Source organism: Rhamphochromis sp. 'chilingali' (genome assembly GCF_963969265.1).
Source record: "Rhamphochromis sp. 'chilingali' genome assembly, chromosome: 13".
In the NCBI taxonomy this organism is placed as follows: domain Eukaryota; kingdom Metazoa; phylum Chordata; class Actinopteri; order Cichliformes; family Cichlidae; genus Rhamphochromis; species Rhamphochromis sp. 'chilingali'.
The window spans coordinates 3,048,880-3,065,549 of record NC_137940.1 but is presented as its reverse complement, the minus strand read 5'-3'; the positions used below and the strand labels follow the sequence as shown (position 1 = coordinate 3,065,549).

Genomic DNA, 16,670 nt, shown 5'->3' with positions numbered 1-16,670 from the left:
ACATGCCCCAAAATGTATTCTGTAACGTATTCCGTTACGTTACTCAGTGACAGTAATGTATTCTGAATACTTTGGATTACTTAATATATTATCTTGCTTTTTACAACTACATGAATGTACTATTGCTGTGTGATTTATTACTTTTACTGAAGGTTACTCTCCATATCAATACCAACTAGATTTTTAAATCTGAATATATTTGCAGCGATCTCGTATAGAAAACTATTCCTCGCGTATATAAAACAGGTCCGCGGCTCCAAACCGTAGTAAAGGGACCTCTGGCTAATACGTCGGGCTCGTAGCCGAAAACTAGCTTTACTTTGTTGTCTGGGTCAAGTTTTAGAAAGAGGCGTTGAAAGGCTGCTCCAATGGAGCTTATTGTTTCAGAGGAAAACACGAACACAGCGTACAGTCGAGTCTTAATAGCTTACTTACAGCTGGGCTCGTCAGGCTCTCTTCTTGGCTGCAGTGGTTATTATTATATTTACTCGCTTCCAGCTCCCGTTTCTGCTCGGTGACAGCTCGTACTTTTCCTTTTTCTCCCTCCTCGCTCACAGACACATAACGGGTATGGCAGTCCATTCTCCCTGCAGCACGGACTACACTGCCCATCAGGCTGCATGCTTTAGGGCGATGCCTGTAACACTCTGCCTTCATATTAAATCATTTTTGTGAATAATTCTTTAACATATTTCTTCACGTCATTATGCTGCTGCAAGCAGTGGTGACATGGGCGGCGAGATTGAGACACAGACATTAGAGCCTCTTAATGCCTGTTTTGTTTGGGGCGTGGAAACCAAAAATAGAGAGGGCATAGCCGAACATATGAAACAGGAAAAGACCGCCGTGTAATCCCTTTATTTCAGCAAAGTAACTGTATTCTGAATACCACCTTTTTAAATGGTAACTGTAACGAAATACAGTTACTCATAGTTTGTATTTTAAATACGTAACGGCGGTACATGTATTCCATTACTCCCCAATACTGGTGATCATTCAGATGCTTGACTATAAGATGAACAACGGCTACAAGGAGCCGTACCCTCCATGGAAAACTGGAAATCAAGGCTGCATGGAGGGAGGTTAGCCAACTATCAGAATGGCAGAAAGGATTAATGAAGATTGTAGTGGCAGATTGTTGTACAACAAACTGCCACTACCTGAGGCCTTAGAGACAGTCAAACAAAGACTCAAAGCCTTGGCTAACTGCTTGAACAAGACCGATAGGACCCAGGAGAATAAACCAGCCCTGCCCCACTGAACTATCCAAGCTGTACTCTCAGTAGTAGGGAAGCAATGTGAGAACAACCCCATAGAGTCTGGAGACGGAGCAATACTGGAAGAACATATAGGAGAAGGACACAACGTATAACAACAATCCTTATTGACTAGTGGATCTAAGAATAGACCACAGCAACCTCCCTAAACAGGACCAACCATCACAATGGCAGAAATCCAAGAAAAGGTTTCCACTATAAAGAGTTGGACAGCAGCACACCCTGACATGATTCACTCCTGCTGGCTAAAGAAGCTAACTGCACTCAGTGAATGTCTAGCAGCACAAAGGAACCAGCTGCTACCGGATGAGATGCACCCAAAATTAAGGCCGGACCGCCCTTATCCCCAAGAAACCCAGGAGTACATCAGGAAGATGGCCACAACCAACCACGTGCTTGGTGAGAAACCAGAGAAAGAAGAGGAGCAAGGAGAAGAACCATAATGGACCAGGTAGAGGAAGTGTCTGACAGCACAGAGGCTGGGATCTATCACACCAGGCAAGACCCCAGGTGCAGGCTGGTGCAAGATGCTAGCATACATGGAACGCCATAACCAAGCGGCTGCCATAGTATACCGAAACATCGGTATACTATCACCCGCTAGGGTGATTGAAAATGACCGAGCTAAGATTCTGTGGAACATGTACAGACAAACGGTGATGGCTAACCAACCGGGCTTTCAAAACATGAGATTTAAAATGTGTAACTAACAGATATCAGGAAGAAGGAATATGGGTGGCTCAAGAAGTCCCAATGATTGAGAGAAGAGCGAGAGAAGATGTGGAAGGTGAACGCATTAGTAGTCCCCGTGGTAATTGGAGTACTCAGGGCAGTGACGCCCAAACTGGGCGAGTGGCTCCAGAAGAGCGCAGTCTTAAGTACATCAAAGATACTGCACAGGAAAAAGATACTCAGATAGTAATCTGAGAATCTTTTTAAAAAACGCTAGCACTCATATTCTCTACCAAATTTGATAAGAACTGATTATTTAATGTGTGATGTATTTCCTAAGAATGTTTAAATCTCCTTGTGCTACTAAGTAAAGAGAAACTGGAGCATCAGAGTCAGTATGTCACTCGTTTTGTGAAACCTGTGCTGTTATGGTCGAACAAAAAGCGATGATTGGTTGCAGCACGTCTTTCTGGAAAGTCAACATTCTAACTGTATGAGCTTCATGACTTTTCCTGTACAGTACATGTGCCAGACTGTGATCCTGTGCTGACAGGACTGTCTGGTAGTCACACAGCTGTTTGCTTGGTTCCAAAGAATGACTTCCCTCCATAATATGAACCAACTACAAAAATGCATCAAGACGAAAACTAGAAAAATGACAGTTTCTTTGTTCAATTTTAAATATTTTCCTCCTGTCAAGTGATGCTGTAGCAGTTTAAAACATCTTTGCACAGGTTTCAGTTATTATTCAGAATCATTTCTGTATGTTAGAGCAGTAAAGTTTAAAGTGATAGGTTGAAGTTTGTTGGGGGTTTTTTTTTCATTGCACAAATGAACATGAACGCCAGTTTAAAGGAAAATGTAATTTAGAAATGAAACTGATATGACGTGATAATAATGCTGCGTGCAGTATTTGAGCCCAGGAGCATCTTTGTGTGTAGATGTTACCAGTTTGGTGTATTTATATTCCACCTGTGCTCTTTTCTTTAACAATGCAGGTACCTGTTTCGCAGTGGAAATATCGAGACCAATGGAGATAAATTCTTCAATACAACAGTGGAAGTACTGCCTAGCAGTGTGAGTAACGTGTGTAAGATAAGATAAGATAGAACTTTATTAATCCCTCGGGTGGGTTCCTCTGGGAAATTCGGTTTCCAAAAGCACAACACCGACAGAAGTTACAGTTACAGAATATTTTATATATATATACATATATATATATATATATATATATATATATATATATATACACACACACACACACACACACACACACACACACACACACACACACACACACACACATATATATAAATACAGAGACAAATATAAATAAAATATACGAAGGGGATAAATAGAATAAATAGGAATAAAAATAAAAATACAAGTGAATTGCACATTTCAAGTATTGAGTCTATTGCACCGTTGACTATTTACAAAAAGTATTGCACAAGGTATTGTACAGTGAGGTGAAGAGGCACTACAGCTTAGTTGTTCCCTTAGTTGTGTGTGCGTGTGCTTATTTTCTGGGCGTGTATTCTTTAGTTCTAATGTTGCGGTTGAGTGGGCCTTGGTTTTCATCTCGGGTGTTGATGAAAAGAGTAGCAAGGCAACAAGAAACATCTACCACAACAAGCTATCTGCTATCAGCCTGCTGCCTCTATGCCTCTATTTAGCCGTGTGTGTGTGTGTGTGTGTGTGTGTGTGTGTGTGTGTGTGTGTGTGTGTGTGTGTGTGTGTGTGTGTGTGTGTGTGTGTGTGTGTGTGTGTGTGTGTCACGCTGAAGGGGAAAAGTGGTCAGGCCAGCGGTGGCCTTTGAGTAAAGTTAGACAGACATGGAATCCCTGTGTGGAAGATAAGAGGGAAACCTCATCGTTTAGTTTCAGGTCCACAAGCTTTTCAGTTCACAATAACAACAAACAAACAAAGGATTGGAACAAGATTTCTGTTTTTATTTTTTATTATGAAATATCCAGTGCTAGATGTGGTTCCTTAAAGGCCAGGACAGTTGATTCTGCTCATCTGCACACAGCAGTGTCAGTGGGAGAAACGTTTCATCTCATCCAAGTGACTCAAGTCAAGTCATCTTTATTTATATAGCACATTTAAAAGACATCAAGTGTCGGCCAAAGTGCTGAACAGAGGGATAATGTGATAAAAAGAATTAAAATAGATAAGATGGAAACTATCACCACTCACAACAAGTTTTTCAGTCGCAGTCACGCACAGACAAATCCCACAGTTGTGCAACTGATCACAACCATAAAACAGCCATTTCAAACAATAACGCTGCAGATGTGGAAGCAAGGTAATTGTGGATGTCTGATCAGGCCTCATAGCACAGAGTGTACCCGGGGAAATTACACCAAGTCTGTATAGTTTGTCTAAGATACACAGCATAAGCAGCTGAGGCCTTTAAACTTCTCATAAGTGATCGTGATTGACTGCGAGGGCTAGTTTCTTTTTGCCATTATGTATTTTAACAGAATGACATCACTAGTCCCCAGAGTCCGTGTCTGTTCCCAGATCAGCTAAATAGAACTTTTGACTCAAACAGTAAAATGATCAAATGTGGACTATCCAGTATTATGTTACTCTTTTCTAAGTTAATAAATGATTTAATAATTGATCAAAATACAGATTTATTTTGTTTTCCTTCAAAAACCTGGCTGCAGCTGGATGAATTTGTCTAAATGAATAACCCTCCCAGAGTTCTGCTAAACCGCTATCTGGGTCCTCACAGCACAGGCTGAGGACGAGTGGCAGCAAATTTTTACTCAAAGAATTATCAAGAAATCCAAATAATTTGACAGATTCATGATTCATTTGAAAGCCTCACTCTTGGCCTTGTTACCCTCTAACACATGAAGAAGTTTGGTTTTGTTTCTGTCTGATTTCTTAGACTTTTTACCTGAATTGTTGCTCATAACATTCACGTGGATGCGCCAAATGACAACCCCTACACTGCATTGTTACTCTTTGCTAAATATGAATGAACTGACTGACTGTTTTGATCACACACGACATAGAAACTGACCAATAACCCAAATCTGTCTGGACAGTAACGTCCATTTTACAATAATGGACTGCACAGTTTCAGTACACTCTTCTTCTTTTTTTTTAGGAAAGTGCTGTAAGGCAAGGCAAGTTTATTTATAGAGCACAATTCAACAACAAGGTGATTCAAAGTTCTTTACAGAGACATTAAAAAACAATAAAAAGCATGGTAATAATTTTTTTTAAAGGTGCTTCCTTCTTATCTTCTTCAGTGGAAGAATATGCCACAATAATGTAGAGCAGCTATGTAAATGTTATTCTCAGAAGTCAAATATCTCGTGTTACATCCTCACTGCATACGTTGCAGAAAACTGTGGCTCCTCTGAAAAAAGCTTGAAATCAGAGGTTTGATCCCCTGATGTAAGACAGATAACTTGAAAACTGGAGAGGAAATGACATTGCACTCATTTAAAAGAACTTTGTTTTGCACGGAAGGATAGTTTGCAGCTCTACAAAAACCCTTCCACAGACTAGGTCATTTTACTACTGGCTACTGATGTAGTAAAATGAGATAACCCCAGGCTTCTTTCAGCACTGTTGCCAGGCTGACAGTCAGGGCCAAGTCTTCCTTTTTACCTGTTTTATCTGAACTAATAATGAATTTCACCACAAATAAAATGTTCCAGTCACAAAGAAAAAAAACATGTACATTTTATTGCATATGTATACATTTTATTTTTGCGGGTCATACCCAGATGTATTGAGCTATGAAGCTGGATGACACCAATTTAAAGCAGCGGTCCCCAACAACCAGGGCACCGGTACCGGTCTGTGAGCCGTTTGGTACCGGGCCGGGAGAGTTGGGCTCAGGTGTGAAATTTATGGTTAACTCTGTTTCCCGGGGTCTTTTCCCGTGGTGTAGCTGTGTGTCTTATTTTGAAAGAAATATTTACACGTTACCATAGTGACCAGAGAGCGTTAAGGGGCAGAGAGGAGGATGTTACTCTGTGTTGTCTGCGAATTTCAGGAGGGCGCTGCTAACAAAGTTACACGATTACACAGTGAATTCACGTTTGCTATTATTATATTTACAAAATACAGTTTTTGTCTTTGTCCTATCAAAGACAGCTTAAAGGTGAAAATACCGTCTGATATTAAACCGACACGTGGCGCAAAAAACGTTGGACTGCTGATTCAAAGTCATGTCTTAAAGACATAAAAGGCTGGCTGACTTCTAATTTCTTACTTCTGATCTCAGACAAAACTGAGATTATGTTACTCGACCTGAAAAATCTTAGTAACATTGTTTCTAACCAGGATGGCATTAGCTTAGCCTCCAGCAACACTGAGAGAAATCTTGTCCTTCAGGGTCCAAATGAAGCAAATATGTAGCGCTGCTTTCATCCACAGAGCATCTCTAAAGTTATATCCTGTCTCCGAGTGATGCCGATGCTTTGGGGCTGGACTGCTGCAGACCAGGATTAGGTTGTTCTAAAAGTTCCTGAAAAGCCTCCAGTTAATTCAAAATGCTGCAGTGGGAGCACAGAGAGAGAGTTATTTCTCTAATACCATGATGTCTTACCAGTTTGGATTTGGGAGACAGACATCCTCTCTTCTTTTAAGATTAGATTCAAAACTTTTGGATAAACCTTATAGTTGGGGCTAAATCACATGACCCTGAGCCATCTCTCATTTTGAAGTGCTATGACATCAGAGACAGATGGCACCTATGTGTGCAGTCTATTCTGATTGTATGGGTAGAGAGCTGTCGGGAATATGTCGCGCAAACCTCAGCTTAAAACTGACTAAAACTCTGCAGAAGACTGCCTGCGCGTCCTCAGTCTTCTTGTGGTGACGTCTTCTTGGCACACCTTCAGTTTGGAAACGGTACTAGTGCTTGTACTGAGTTTACACTTTCAAATGATGACATATAATCGCATGATTTCTCCCCTTATATTACTCGTTGACTCTGACTACATGTCCTGATAGGACTTCATAAAAACCTGTAAAAATGCCAAAGCAGTAAGGTAACCAAAAAGACAACACGTGTGGTCGTTACGTAAATTTACAAGTTCGTAATTGTTCCATAAACATGGGCAGCATTACCAGTGTTGGGCAAGTTGCTTTGAAAAAGTAATTAATTATAGTTACTAGTTACTTCTTCAAAAAAGTAACTGAGTTAGTGAGTTAGAAGATTCTAAAAGTAATTAATTACTTGAAAAGTAACTATTGCGTTACTTTAAAAAAAAAAAAAAGTTGTGTCACTCCTGTTTCTACCTGGAGACAGCAGCCGCCTCATTGTTCTGACACACAACACAAAACTATCCACAACACTACACACTAACTACACAAGACAACACATGAACTACACACTCCAAACACGCTAAACGTCACATCTCAAAACTCTCTCTCTCTCTCTTCCTAAACAACCAAACATCATGTTGCCATGTCATTTCTGATTGGTCGACATGGTGCATTTTTCCACCAACACGAACGGGCTGTTTTTTGTTTAGTTTTTTATGTTTTGCTCATAAGCAGAGAGCGCTCGCTGCGCTGTCTTTAGACGTTAAACGTGACGAAACTATTCAGGAAAAAACACGCGTACATATTTTTTTATCATGACTCTGGTTTTACTGGCCCATCAACACAATTTAAAACCTGGTATATATCACATTGTTGCTTTGTCATCTTGAAGTGCTCATGTGATTGACCACGACTCTGAGGTCTGAGGTCTGTTGTTCGTCTGTGGCACAGTTTTTAAAATATAATCATCCATGTTTGCTTCTGTGGGGAATACGTTACCCGCTGTCTCTGGAATACCACAGCTCCTGCTGATCATGCTGAACTCCAAATGATAGGCAAATGTCAGTGTTGTACCTTTTACACCTGAGATACTTGTTTTCTTCTTTTAGGTGCTGGCAAGACACAAAGTGGCCATTCCTCATTACAGGGAGTCGGGCAATGGCTTCATCATTGTTGGTAAGTGCATAAACCAAAGGAAGGGGCTCCCAGCGTCTCAAAAACGCTCATTTATCGTACATTTAGCAGCAATCACACATTATTCATCAACCATCTGTGTTAACCCTCTCAGGCTCAAATTAAGTTTTAGTTGCTAATGCACAACCAAGTCCTGCAGTGGTACTTCTGAGTAAAAAAACCTCATAAAATATGTATGTGGGGGAATCAGGTTGTTAGTTTTTAACTGTTGTAAATCTGCAACGCCTGCCTGGAGAGGGTTGAAACTAATGAAGAAGGAAAAGCATGCCAACAGGTTCCTATTAAACGCTGTATGGCCGAGGATGAAGTAGCTACTTATTATTCTAAAAGGGAAATATTATTGTACATTTAGCCGCTGCTCAGGTTGCTCTACCTGTTGTACCAGCAGCTGGTGCTTTGAACCTCTGCTGTGATGCCTGAGTGAAGCTTCCCTGTTATAAAGCGGCAGGTAATTGGCCAGTAGTTTGATGGTGTCACAGCCTTGTAGGGATCCTTCATAATCAGGACTGTTCTGCCTCTGTTAGCCAGTCCCTTTGTGGTGTTCTTGTTCTGGGAGAGTACTTCACCAAAGCTCTGAGCAGCTGTTCTTAGTTTGTTCTTATTACCATTAAACGTGTTCACAGCACTAAGTATTTCGCATGTTTGAAAAAGCTTTTGCATTATATGAGAAAAGGAAGTTACTCTGTTACCTGTGCTTTTTATAGACACCCCCCCCCCACACACACACACACACACACACAACCAACCTACTGCTGTGTGTTTCCAGGTGAATTTGTGAATGGATTAGCTGAAGGAAAGATTGAAGCAGCACTGCAGCCGGTCTCTGCACTGCGCCTGGTGGTCCACTCCGACTCCGATGTCTGGGCTCTGCTGAGTGAGGTCTGACCCAAATACTTGTGTTAAGTGTGTTTTTATGCACTTAAAAACAATCTCGTGTAAGAAAATAAATAAATAAAAACAGTAAAAAAAAAGAAATGCACAAAACTAAAAGCAAGCAGCCATCAAACAAACAGGTCTTCCCTGTTCTTATGTCACATGATGTAATTTGATGTTATGAAACGTATGTGATCAAAGTATCTTGTTGGATTTCTGTCATTCAAGTTGCTGATTCTTAAGATGAACCTTTAAAACGGACTCAGTACCACTGTGGTCAGCTCACAGTAGTGCTAGTAGGCCACATGCTCTGGTTGCAGCAGTTTCTCCCATCAGTATCCCAGCCACTTCACATACGGCTGCACCCCCACTCCCACAGAGTGCACTGAAGATCATCAGGAAACAGGAGTTGTGGCAACTAGTACAAGAAAAGAGTCAATGTTGTGGTTTCATATGGGCTCAAAATGTGGTCATAAATATTTTGTATTTGTAAAAAAGATTTGTGTGTGGACTTAGAAAAAAACCCCTGCAAGTTACAAGTACGAATTTTGACCCTATTTTTCTTCCTTTCATCTGATTGGTCAATGTCATGTCAATCACAAATGTAACAATCCAATCAGAGAACAGATGGGTTTGGCTGTCAGAGGGGCGCTTTTTTGAACTGCAGGTCCTTGAAGGGTGATACAGTTTGAAGCTGGAGGATCTCTATATAAATATCCGATAGCAGCTAGGTCCCCTAACTTTCAGTAGCTGTTGAAAGGATAAAGTTGTGCTATATCAGTGGTTAGAAATACCATCATTACTTTAGGATTAGTTTAACACAACGTCAGGGCTGACCCGGGACCATTGCTGTGAGTCACAGTGCGCAGCATAAAAGTCCTTTCACATCGGACGCAGGATGTGCTGCTAATGCTAACTGCTAACTAAAAGCAAAGGATCCAGAATTTGTTGCTGGCTGCTGGGCTCTGTGGGGTTTTGCAGCAGCTCTACCTGTACTAGATGCACCTGCTCCTTGTCTTTTCTATCTCTGACTTTATGTCCTCTACAAGAGTTTCTGGTTTTTTTGCTGGTTCTTCAAATGTTCAATAAAAACATGTATGCTAATTCATAACGAAGAAAGCTTTGTAATGAAGACTGTCATTTCCAAAACACTGCCCGCCCCCACCCCGCAGCGCTGTTGAAAAGGCTGTGGAAGTCCCTGTATTAAACACGTAGACCTGTGACACAAAAATCACCGAACTCTGACGACCACAGACTGTTTTCCTTCGTGGTGATGAAGGAAACCGCTGGGTTGGCATGTAAAAGGGCATTTATTCCCTTCAAAGACCTGCAGTTCAAAAAAGCGCCCCTCGACAGCCAAACCCATCTGTTCTCTGATTGGATTGTTTAATTTGTGATTGACATGACATTGACCAATCAGCTTAAAGGAAGAAAAATAGGGTCAAAATTCGTACTTGTAACTTGCAGGGGTTTTTTTTTCTAAGTCCACACACAAATCTTTTTTACAAGTACAAAATATTTATGACCACATTTTGAGCCCATAGTTTCAGACTACTTTCAGTTCCTGTTAAATCAAACAGGAATATTCATTAAAAACAGATCAGGTAGAAAACCAGGCTTGTTGTACAACCGGTCTGACCTCTAACTCTCTTCCTATGAAGTATGAGGTCAGACTGGAAAGAACAGAAATAATAGAGAAAAAAAAATTATGACGAAACGCCCTTATTGAGCTCCGCTGTTACTTTCACAACTGGGCTTGTGGTGGCATGCAGACGTTCAATCACACAGCAGCTAGTCTGACTGAAGTTATTCTGAGGTGCACCAAGTTGTTTCAACATATACCTCATGCATGCGTGCAGGTTTCCCTGCAATAACTCGGTCTGTGAAAATCTACAAAGCTCAGTTTTTCTTTGTGTTACTTGTTAACCTAAACAATAAGCCAGGAAGAGGTAGGTGGTGGCGTCAGTGGATGCTGTGTGTGGTTAACACTTTTCTTTTTCTTTCTGTCTGTCAGATACTCATTAAAGTTTGAAGACCACAGACAAGAAGGAAACTCTCACTCAGGCTGATTAGTGCGCCACCTGCTGCACAAAGACTTTGTCTACATGGACGTCCAATAAAAGGCTTACATGTGCCTAAACTGCCTGTTATGTGAATAATCCTTATTCACATAACAGGCAGTTTATGTGAATAAATTTGGACACTTCCATCCATCCTGGATGGAAGTGTCCAAATTGGCCACAGTGGTGGCTCATATTAGCTGCTTAAATTCACTCCACCCAAACGTTTCACTGATGTAACACCAGAGCTATTCACTGAGTAAATTACTGCACTATTCTATTTTTGTTACAAATAAAGAATATCAAGTTGTCTTGTAAGGATTTCATTTCAGCTCATTTTACATGAAAAAAACGCAAAACAGGTTCTTCAAAGTCCAAAGAATCCCCTGCAGCGACAGCACTCTTTAGTTTGATGCTCAAAGATGTCAAGTTTCATCTCATCATGCATCTGATACAGGCCATTCCTATAGGCTGTCCAAGTATGGTGACACTCTATATTTTACTTGACGCAAGCAAAATCCAGCATTAAAGCATGCAGAGGATTCTGATGTAGTGTTTGTATCCACAGTCTGATGCTATATGGATGCACAGAAGGTAGCAGCTGCATCAGTTCCCTGAGAGCTAGACACACACTGTAGTTTCTTCTGACTCAATGATACTAATGCACCGCTGATATAAATATAACCGAGCAAAATATTTTGACATTCACATCTGCAAAAATTTAATATTGCATTTTTTTTGTTCTTGAGCAGCAGGTCTCCAGGCTTTCTTTGGATAGTGGCGTTTGATACTGGTCACTTTCACTCTAGTCCTTTAACTGACCATCCATCCATCTTCATCCGCTTTGTCCGGGGCCGGGTCGCGGGGGCAGCAGCCTAAGCAACTTTTAACTGACCACTTCCAGAGAAATCTTTTGTTTGTTAAGCCACTTAGCATAAATCTATGAACCATTCAAGCATGAGAAAGGCACCAAACTCGAGATGATCCAGTGTTGTTTAGACCAGCGGTCCCCGACCTTTTTTGCGCCATGGACCGGTTTAATGTCAGACAACATTTTCACGGACCAGCCTTTAAGCTGTCGCAGATAAACACAACAAAATAAAATGATACGACCAAGACAAAATCTGTGGTATCTTGTAAATATAATAATAAATGCAAATTCACTGTAATTGTGTAACTTTATTAGTCCTTTATTTTATTAGTCCTCCTGAAATGCGCCAACAACACTGAGAGTAGCATCCTCCTCTCTGCCCCTTAATGCTCTCTGGTCGCTATGGTAACGTGTAAATATTTCTTTCAAAATAAGACACATAGTCACAAAGCAAATATAAGGCACATGAAAATATATCGAAAAGTTATAACACACAGGAAAAGACCCAGGGAATCAAAGTTAACCATAAAAACAACTCAACTCTTACAATGCAGATGTAACACTGTAGCAAAGATACTATTTTAAATTGCATCTTTGTCATCATTTGTACATATTCTTCTTCTTCTTCTCGTTATTATATAGTTGAATATACCAAAATAGTTTCTTTCCTTTTTTTAGTTTGACCACCTTTCTGTGTTCTTATTCATACACCAGCTGTTAAATGCATAATGGATGGTATCAGGTCCTGGTGAGCACCTTTAGTTGACTCCGTGAGCGGCAAATAAAACAAAGAGATTGTTAGCTCAAGAAATATCACTTAGAAACGTCATGAAAAGATCGTAACTTTATTTAACTAAGACTTGCCAAGTCAAACTGGCAATCGAACAAAATGTAAACAGTATACAGCATGGTTAAAGAGAAGTTCATCAATCAGCGCACACAGGCTCAAATCAAAATGACACATCATGGTTTTAGCTGTGAACTCAAACAGTGCCACTAGTGTTGTTTAATCCCAACCCAAGCAGCAAGAAAGAGGAAGTGACATCACGCTGAAATGACAAAGACCAGGGGTTTGGAACTAAAGTAGCCATTCAAAGATCCACTGGAGCTGTAGCAATGGCAGCAACACTGACTCAGAATTAAAACAAGGTGTGTCAATCCCATCTTCGATCAAGCCAAGCTCCTCACTAACAAGTATCGAGAGCAGAAGACAGAATTTAATGTACACACTTCAACATCTGTGGTGTGGAAGTTTTCTTTTTGTGTGTCAGGCCTGTGTGCAGCGCTCAGGAGCAGTAACGTCACCGGTATTTTCAAAGCATCATCTGAACTGTGACAATTGTAATCCAGTGTCAGTTCTTCGGTGATGCCTTCCTGTGTATCAGAAGATCTGCAGGAGGTGTAACACTAACCACACTGACTGGAAGCTAATCTATTATTCTTGTTTCTGCTGATTTACATCTGTGAGCACCGAATACATGAAAACACCGAGACTTTTGTCACACTCACAGAATAGCCATATAAAAGCAAACCATTATTTATTTAATGACTCCAAAACGTACATGCAGTACAGCTCACAAGACTGCTGCCCCTCGGCAGGCTTCCTAAAGGTGGAAACCTAACCACGAGTTCAGCTTGTTTGCTGATACACAAAAGGCCAGTGTAAGATTGCACTTTTGTCTTTGCTTTGTATGTGTGCAAAATGCCAAAAAACAAAGTCTGAATATATGAACATGGCACAAAAGCTGAGCTCTTACGTCTTCTGAAACTCAAAGCACTCACCGTCGCTTAAACAGGAAGCCCGTCTTACACACTGATTGGGTCTGGTTTCTTTGTTTACATCAACACATTACACAACAGGATTCTAGAAAGTCTAGTTCCAGGTATCTCACCGGTTTCCTGTTTGTGTGCCACGAGTTTGCAAACATAACTGAACTGACTAACTGTGATGTCCACAGAGTTGGTGTTACAGTTAACCAGGTGACAGCTGCTTGAATCGTATCTCATCATTTAGATATTCCAGAAGAACAAATGGGATTGACAGTGTCGTGTAGAAGTGTTCCTCCAACTTCCTGAGGTCTTTTACATATTTGTCACACTTACATGTTTCAGATCAAACAAACGTTCATATTAGACAAAGATAACCGGAGCAAATATAAAATGTAGTTTTTAAATGATTATTAATTATTTAAGGGAAATAAACGATACAAACCCACCTTTCTGTCCCTACTTATGGTTATTACCCCCAAAGACCAAATAACTGGTTGTGCAACAACTGCTGTCAATTATTTGTGTTAAGTGGCAACGAGTGTCTCACATCACTCAATCGGATCAAGTCGGGATTACTTTTCCCACATAGGTTGGTTTGCACAGCTTTAACATGTGTAACAATCATTTAAAAACTGCATTTTACTCATTTCAAAGTCTAACTTTTGATGATCTGTAACAAATATGTAAAGAAAATAAGAAATTAGGAAAGTGCTAAACACCTCACAGAACTGTACTTTATGAAATAGGACTCATTATGTGGGAAAAACAGCAAAGCATGTTTTCCTTCTGTAGACTTGCACAGATTTCAGGCACTCAGATATCAGAAGAGGATTCAGGCCAGCTGTCCTTCCTGACAAGTGTGTGTCAGCTCGTGAGTTAGGTTTAATATTAATGTGCAGCTCTGGATCAGGTCTCCCTTTCTTCTTTTTCTTCTGGACATTCTCTTTTAATGAATGCAACACTGGCCACTGCAGCCACATTACGAAAACAACAAATTCCCTTATTTGCACATGTTAGAGACAGAAACGGGTTTCAGGTTTCAGCAGTATTAAAGGGTCCGTGAGTCCAGTCCTCTGGTACGGTCTGGGCTCTGTTAGGGACGGTGGAGGGGTGGATTTAGGTCAGGCCTCTCTGAAGGTCTCCTTACTTTCGTTTGCTCTTGGTGTCAGTGGTCTGAAAGACACTGGAAGCCGACATGAGGTTCTCAATGTACTGACCCAGGACCTGGTTCTCCGACTTCAGCTTCAGGTTCTCTTCCTTTACAGCATCGACTCGGGCAGACAGGTCTGAACACGTCAACAAAAACATCAGTCAACCATACAGGAATGTGGAAACTACAAGGGTGGTAAACGTATTCATTACAGTTTAAAACATCATCATTATCCAAGAATCCATTAAAAAACATTTAAAGCTCATTCATAGTTCAGCAAACACTGTTATGTTAGGTGCACCTATTCTGTGTTTCCTTCATTTCTGTCACACCTCCTGATCTTTCCACTCTCCAAACACAAAATAAATGTGTGTGTCTGTTCACACAACACATCTCAGTGCTGCACGTGCAACAGGGAAATTATATTTAACCATAATAAGAAGATTTGTATTGATTCAGAAAGTAAGGCAATCGCTGAGGCCACCATCGACCACTGACTTGGCGTGAAACACCAAGGACTTTGTCCACACTGCAGAGACTGTAGGGTTGTGTTGAAGTCACCTTTCCCCACTGATGTTCAAACACTGTGCAACCAGAACTCTCAGAATGAGTTTCTACTATCAGCCAGACGGTGCAGAGTTCAACGGGCCAAACTAAGCTGGTTTAAAAATGAGGCTAAACAGCTCAAATCCACTCTGAGTGATGCAGTGTTGCTGTGTGTTATCAATCTGTGAACATTCTGCTGGCACAGATACATTTATGAGTAACATTCACATAGAGAAATCAACATTCTGATGCTTCCCACCAAAAGCCCATCTACAGTGCGTAAAGTTAGGGGCAACTTTTAAAAATGTAAATGCACAATTTCATCTACAAATCCCAGCGTGACATGAAGCTGCAACACGAGTCTAAGCCACCCCACAAGAAACCTTACAGTTTATATTTAAAGAATTCATTTTCCATTTTAGCAGGTAACAGCTGTGAGGCTGCACGTGCCTACCCTCTAAAGTGTGCTGAAGCTCCAACACCTGGTTGATGAGCCTGGTCTTCTCTTCCAGCTCAGCCTGGTTCTCCATGTCACCTGCAGCAGGCGAACGGAGCCGTCAGGCGCAGGAAAGAGTGAACATGCACACTGTGGAGGGGTGTGTGTGTGTTGTCTCACCATCCTCTGAGCTCATGGTGAAGTACTCGTCTTCCTTTTTGGAATGCAGGGCTGCGACTCTCGGGGACACTGCAGGAACATTTGACAGTTAAATATCTGCAAGTTAGCTTATCCACTGTTTGTAGCAAAAGCTACGCATGCTTGAAAACGACCGTACAGCTTTTCACACGTATGTTACGCAACGTGATGAAATGCTGTTGACCAAAACTGCTCTGGGCAGCTGCCTCAGCTGTCACTTGGCAGTAAACGCTTACATTTTGTTGTCATGCGGTGCACACAATTCTTTTTAATCATCACTTTTGCCACACCTATAATAATAACAACACATTTTAACAAGAGTTTATTATTCTCAGCACACCAGTGCAGCGCCGTGACTAAGAGACAGTGCCTACAACAGCGTTAATAATGCTAACAGCTAAACCCTATGACCGCTTGTTTGTCTGGTATCGGACCCTTCTAAAGGTCACGTGAACCACGGGTATTTTTAAAACTGATCAAAGAGACCAGCTGGCCAAAGTAAACCACACCGTGCTAACAGTGTGGTGCTAACTAGCTGCTCCTATGCTAATAACCGTTAGCCGGAGGCTATTTAAAATTAGCTGCCACACGCAGTTAGGTATAAGCCGTAAAATGAAAGGACCCATACCCAGCGACGTGGAAAAACAAACGTTGCAGCGCTAAATATCGATAGGAAAATTAAAGACTAGCGTAATTCAGCACAGCTTGAATGTTCTCGGCAGTGCTAGAATTCATTGGCTATTATCAGGCACTTGCACCTCACAGCCGCCAGGGGGCGCCGTACACCCCGCTGGGACAAACAACAGAACGACATCATAGTTCA

At 41.1% G+C, this 16,670-nt stretch overlaps 2 protein-coding genes across 2 annotated transcripts in view; one reads left to right on the top strand and one right to left on the bottom strand.

Annotated features, from left to right (window-relative positions):
• Positions 1-11,905, top strand: part of LOC308408538 (alpha-1,3-mannosyl-glycoprotein 4-beta-N-acetylglucosaminyltransferase B) — a 35,258-nt gene extending 23,353 nt beyond the window's left edge. The window contains exons 12-15 of the mRNA XM_080900868.1: positions 2,948-3,026; positions 7,859-7,925; positions 8,710-8,822; positions 10,831-11,905. Coding sequence (XP_080756994.1) covers positions 2,948-3,026; positions 7,859-7,925; positions 8,710-8,822; positions 10,831-10,848 — 277 coding nt within the window. The 3' untranslated portion in view covers positions 10,849-11,905. The remainder of the gene's footprint in view (positions 1-2,947; positions 3,027-7,858; positions 7,926-8,709; positions 8,823-10,830) is intronic.
• Positions 11,906-12,576: 671 nt separating this feature from the next.
• On the bottom strand, positions 12,577-16,616 carry LOC308408606 (short coiled-coil protein B-like). The gene is made up of 4 exons (XM_080900948.1): positions 16,476-16,616; positions 15,830-15,898; positions 15,668-15,748; positions 12,577-14,803 (listed from the first exon to the last, which is right to left on the bottom strand). Exons 2-4 carry the CDS (start codon positions 15,843-15,845, stop codon positions 14,661-14,663), a joined length of 240 nt encoding a protein of 79 aa, XP_080757074.1. The 5' UTR covers positions 15,846-15,898; positions 16,476-16,616; the 3' UTR covers positions 12,577-14,660.
• Between the last annotated feature and the right edge of the window lie 54 nt (positions 16,617-16,670).

Coding starts and splice junctions, on each gene's coding strand:
- LOC308408606 (XM_080900948.1), bottom strand. Junction 14,804..15,667: donor GCTTCAGCACACTTTAGAGG/GTAGGCACGTGC, acceptor TGACGTGTTCAG/ACCTGTCTGCCCGAGTCGAT.